We start from the raw sequence: 5,492 nt of genomic DNA, 5'->3' as shown, positions 1-5,492 counted from the left end.
CTAATTGATTGAGTTAATCGAATATTAAGTCGGATTAAATCCATAACCAGATTGTCTGATTTTTATTTATTTTTATTTAATTATTCAGTATCCGAAATTTATTTTTTCGACTAACTTGGATATGCACCGAATAACAATATTAGTCCTTTCAACAAAAGAGATATTAGTTGAGGATGAAAACAAAAAAAAAACGTCAAACCTTTATTCTTTAGTATTATATTATATAGTCTTTTAAAACTTTATAATTGTATAGAAAAAGAAAAAAGAAAAGAAAAACAAAAAGTAGATTCTTGGTCTACATGGTTGTCACAATACACGGAAACAATCATCTATATATACACACACACACAACACAGCGCTTGCGTAATGTCATAGTTTTCTTCCCTCTGTAAATCACTCTTCATATTCATATTTGCTTTTATAGCGCTGACCAGCGGTTCCATTTCTCCTTTTTCTCAGCTCCCCATAATTTTCTTTGTAAGTTTATCTAATTCTTGTTGCAAATTCCCTAATGGGGTTTTTGAATTTCGGTTATTTTTATTAACTTCTTGCAGATTTATGTATACAACATGTGATTTTAGTATTCTACATCTGGGGTCTTGTTAATTGTATCAAAATCTTATTTTCTTGAAGAGATCATGTGTTTGACTTACTAGAATTTGTGTTAAGAATTTTGATACTTGGTGATAAGACTTCTTGATTTTGGTAAATTCAGGTGAAGCCTTATTTTATTTTCTGATGGCGGTGAAGACTAATGAAAGTATTGTGCCAGAGGAATTGATGAAATTGCTTCTAAATTTAGCTACAAAATGGGGGGATGTATTGGATCTAAAGACATTGAAAGTTCACCATTTGAGTGGTGCCTTGACTAATGAGGTTTATCGGATAAGTTGGCCTACCAAGAACAACGAAAATGTGTCGAGGAAAGTCTTGGTTCGTATGTATGGTGAAGGAGTAGAGCGTTTCTTCAATAGGGATGAGGAGATTAGAACTTTTGAGTGCTTGTCAAAGAAAGGTCAAGGACCTAAACTTCTTGGTCAGTTTCCAAATGGTAGAGTTGAGGAGTTCATTCATTCAAGGGTATGTGAAATTTCTGAATAAATTTACTTTGTTCATAAAGTTAGCATTAGTGTTATATATGAAGCTTTTATCTATTGGACATATGTTGCTTTCTAAGTGTATGTTACTATAAAGTTGAAAGTATAGGTGTTAACATTAATGATTTCTAGGAGGTTTTGCCATGTATGTAATGAAATGATCATACTTTTACAGTTTTTGTTTGCTGGGGAAATAGATAAGAGATCAGCATATGTAGAGGGGGTCAGTGGTAGTGCTCTGATTATAATGTATTATTGACTTTTAGACGAGATCACCGTCAGTCTGGTTTTCCCTCCTAAGTCCTAAGCCTAGGTAACATAATGAACTGTCTTAAGTGAAAACTATTACATGCAGATTTTGTACAATGAATGGCTTCTAATCTTGGGAGCAGGCGCCGGATCTTTGAAATAGGATTTTATCAATTTGATGCACTCCTATTGAATGATCGAGCAGCAGGTGGTGCTCCTTGCCTTTTAATCACCTTCACTATTCAGTAGAATAGCGCCGTGTTGTTGAGTCTTTGACCATGTCCAGTTTAGTGGAGTCAGTATTTTATCTGTAAAACACCAGCATACAGTTGCGAGAATAGGGAAAGATGGCCTTCTCTCTTGGGGGCTTGATATAATTTGATTGATAAACCTCCTTTAAAACTGGATACAAATATCAGATGCATATAATATTATTACAAGGCTAAGATATATTTTGGTATTTATTGATTGATTGTTGACCTTGTCTGTATGTCTGTCTTTCTTTGCATTTTCAGACATTATCTGCTGATGATCTTCGTGATCCGGAGATATCTGCTTCAATAGCTGCTAAACTGAGGGAGTTTCATAACCTTGACATGCCTGGTTTAAAGAATGCTCATCTCTGGGATCGTCTCAGGTATCAATAACGTAATATGAAATTTTATCAGTGAAATTGTTTTGTACTAATAGTTTATGTAAATTTTCCAGAAACTGGCTAAATGAGGCAAAGGGGCTGTGCTCTCCTGAACATCTGAAGGAGTTCTCCTTAGGTAATCTAGAAAAGGAAATCAACTTATTGGAAAAGGAACTGTCAAAAGAGTCTCAAGAGATTGGCTTTTGCCACAATGATATGCAGTATGGTAATATAATGATTGACGAAAATACGAGGGCCATTACTATCATCGTAAGTGTTGTAGGCATATATGTTTGCTCAAACTGTCAGAGTTTTAATCTGTTTTATGTTTTCTTTTCATTTTTCTTAATGTGGAATGCTCTCTTCTTCCTTGAGATAATCGGATGTAACTAAAGTACTTTTTGAGAGATCTAATTTGTTGTATTCTCACTATGGCACAACATATCTAAGCAAGTTTTGAACTGCTTTCTTATTCAGGAATTGGCTTTTCTGAAATTTTGTCTATTCCCTATGTTTTGTTGTTTTGTTTATTCTTTTGGCCTTTGACTCCACCACATACTTCCCTTATATCAGTAACTGCACACCTTTTACAACTGAATTTGATAGCTCCAGCAATTCCTATAATGAATACAGACTGAGATTTCTGTTGACATGCATTGCAGGACTACGAGTATGCTGGTTACAATCCAATTACTTATGACTTTGCAAATCACTTCTGCGAAATGACAGCAAATTATCATACTGATACACCTCATATCATGCATTTCAATACTTACCCTGGTAAGCAAATACTAGATGCAACAAGAGACGGAGATCATGCTTGTTTGCTACTCTAATCTCTCTCTTCCCTTCCTATTTCCTTTATTGGATTAATCTATTGACTTAAGAATTTGTTGTTAACTCGTTTTTAAATTTTAAACTTCCAACAGATATAGAAGAGCGACATCGGTTTATACGTGCATATCTCAGCTCTTCAGGTCAGCTTGAAGTTTGAACGGCCTTTACTGTTGTCTGCACCTTTTTGTTCAAAGCATACGGTTGATTTTGTTCACATGAGAAAATATATTCTGATATTAAAAGATTCAGCTTGATACTTTGGAAAACAGGTTTCGAAATAGGCCCGTTATATAGATAATAGGCAATTTGATCATGATATAAGGGTTCAGTTAGTAGGAGGTGTTAGAAATATAAAAATTCCAATACTTACTGGAAAAATAAAAAGTACAGCAGAAGTCCAGCCAAACTGATGCATGTTTATGTCCCTTTAGGACCACATAACATTTTTTATTCGATTTGGATAGGCATCTGTGAGTGAGATTTTTGTTGACCTTTGAGCAACAGAAGGATCAGTATTTTTTGTGCTGGACCAATATGTCAAGAATTTAATAACTTTAGATGTGTAGAACCTGATTCCCAACTAACTTGGGCATAGTAGTATTTGTAATTGTTATTTGTAGGACCTAATGCATTTATAAATTATGATAACAACTCTGGCTCAACTAAAACCAAACATGGTTGTTTCCTTTTCCAATTATCTTACTATTAACAAGTGCAGGCCATCAACCAAGTGATGAGAAAGTAAAGAAGCTCGCTGACGAAGCAGAGAAGTATACGCTTGCAAATCACTTATTCTGGGGATTGTGGGGAGTCATCTCGGTATGTTTTCATCGCCACATTTCACCACGCATTTGAGGGCATAAACACAAAATCAATCCTTTAATCTTTTGTTTGTGTGTGTGTTGTTTCTTTTGCCAGGCATATGTTAACAATATCGAGTTTGATTACATGGAGTACGCGAGGGGAAGATTCGAGCAGTATTGGTTGAGAAAGCCCGAACTCTTGGGTGCCACAGACAACTTGTCCCATGTAAATGGTTCAGCTGAAGCAAAAACAGATTCTCCACTATTGGTTGATGTCAAAACATGTACATTAACAGTATAGATGTGTGCCTTCATTGTAAACAGGCCTATGTCGTATAATGAGTGGAGCATTTAGAATCTTGGATGTTTCATAGAATATGTTGATAGGCTATTATTGAGGTAAGTATCTGTTGTATTGCCAGTGAGAGTGTTCTCGCAAACTATATTGCCCAGTTCAATAAATTCAAATTTTCATTCTCAAGCATAGTCTAAACGATATCTGAAATGCCTACTAAAAATAGGAAAGACAAAACAAGAAAAAGCAAAACAGCTGCATTCTGCATGGGAATTATTCTACCACTTTGTGATGATTGTCATGGAGCAAAATAGCTGGTACTGGAGTCATATTGATTCTGAATTTGATCACTGATTAATCAAATACATTGACCATATCTCATTACATTATTATAAGCAGAATAAATATCAGACTCTAAGCTCTTTGAATTATCATATATTCGTGCCTCACTACAATTTAGGAATTAAAAAAAAAAATGACCGGACTAGAAGGGTTTATTGTACGCTGCATTTTTACAAGAGGTTGTTCCACATTTTACTACAATTTAGGACTAGAATTATAGAAAAGAGAACTAAACACGAGAATATGTTGTTTTCTTCCGATCACAATAGAGCTGCACTTCTTTTTTCCTTATTCCACTTTTACTTATTTGCTAAATACATAAGCCATAGTAACTATTTAGTAAGGCATGAGATTATGCTAAGAATGGTCAAAACCAAAATAGTTAACCTCTTGAACAAAGCGATATTCAAACAAGAACAACATTATAAATTGGTTATAGCAAAGTACTAAAGCATAATGAATTGACATGAAATTCGTCTAGAGTGATTGCATAGTTTTTCACTAATGTAAGCATTATAGTAGACAGAAAACCAACCCCATATAAATATAAAACCAACCAAAAAGGAAGAGAATGGGCGCAAATGTTTATCTAATTTTCATCTCCGAAACCCTTCCACAAAAAATGGGGAAAATAGAAAAAATTTTGCACCAGCCGGGAATCGAACCCGGGTCTGTACCGTGGCAGGGTACTATTCTACCACTAGACCACTGGTGCTGGTTGAGAAGAATACCCGGAGGAAAGTAATTGGATTATAGCTATGATTCTCTCTTCTGTGTTCAAGTTGATACTACAACTAAAATGTGGAAACTATATTCTATTATAGCTACTCATTGACAACTATCTAATGAGTTGCAAATATTTCTAGGAAACTACCAATCAGCCACTCAAAAATTGTTTAAAGAGGACAATCATTATGTTGTTTCATACCTTTTCTCGAAACATTGTGTTTCAAACTTAAAATGCAAATTTATTGTTAAGAAAAAGAAGTGTGTCTTTATTTTCAATTACATAAACTATTTTATTTTCTTTTAAAAAACAATAGGAAATTTCATATAAAAGGTTTTAGTTGGTTTCACTTATAATAGGGGAAAATCATTCTTCTCCTCACTTAGAGTCTTGTAGACATATAAAATTTATTGGGTCTAATCCATATAAAATTTGGATTAAATTCAATTGGGTTAAATAATTAATTTGGGCTTTACAAGTTAAATTAGTCCATTTTATTATTTTCAAG

General features: G+C 34.1%; 1 protein-coding gene and 1 non-coding gene across 2 annotated transcripts; one reads left to right on the top strand and one right to left on the bottom strand.

Moving 5' to 3' along the window:
- Nucleotides 1-351: 351 nt before the first annotated feature.
- Nucleotides 352-4,101, top strand: LOC109236873 (probable choline kinase 1). The gene is made up of 8 exons (XM_019403104.1): nucleotides 352-477; nucleotides 716-1,080; nucleotides 1,862-1,983; nucleotides 2,055-2,250; nucleotides 2,643-2,760; nucleotides 2,910-2,957; nucleotides 3,536-3,636; nucleotides 3,736-4,101. The coding sequence occupies exons 2-8, from the start codon at nucleotides 739-741 to the stop codon at nucleotides 3,919-3,921; spliced, it is 1,113 nt and encodes a 370-aa protein (XP_019258649.1). The 5' UTR covers nucleotides 352-477; nucleotides 716-738; the 3' UTR covers nucleotides 3,922-4,101.
- An 800-nt stretch (nucleotides 4,102-4,901) lies between these two features.
- On the bottom strand, nucleotides 4,902-4,972 carry TRNAG-GCC. The gene has a single exon. It is a non-coding gene; the product is annotated as a tRNA-Gly (tRNA).
- Nucleotides 4,973-5,492: the final 520 nt, after the last annotated feature.

Source organism: Nicotiana attenuata, unplaced genomic scaffold (genome assembly GCF_001879085.1).
Source record: "Nicotiana attenuata strain UT unplaced genomic scaffold, NIATTr2, whole genome shotgun sequence".
NCBI lineage: Eukaryota > Viridiplantae > Streptophyta > Magnoliopsida > Solanales > Solanaceae > Nicotiana > Nicotiana attenuata.
The sequence above is the reverse complement of the archived record's forward strand: the minus strand, read 5'-3'. Positions and strand labels throughout refer to the sequence as shown.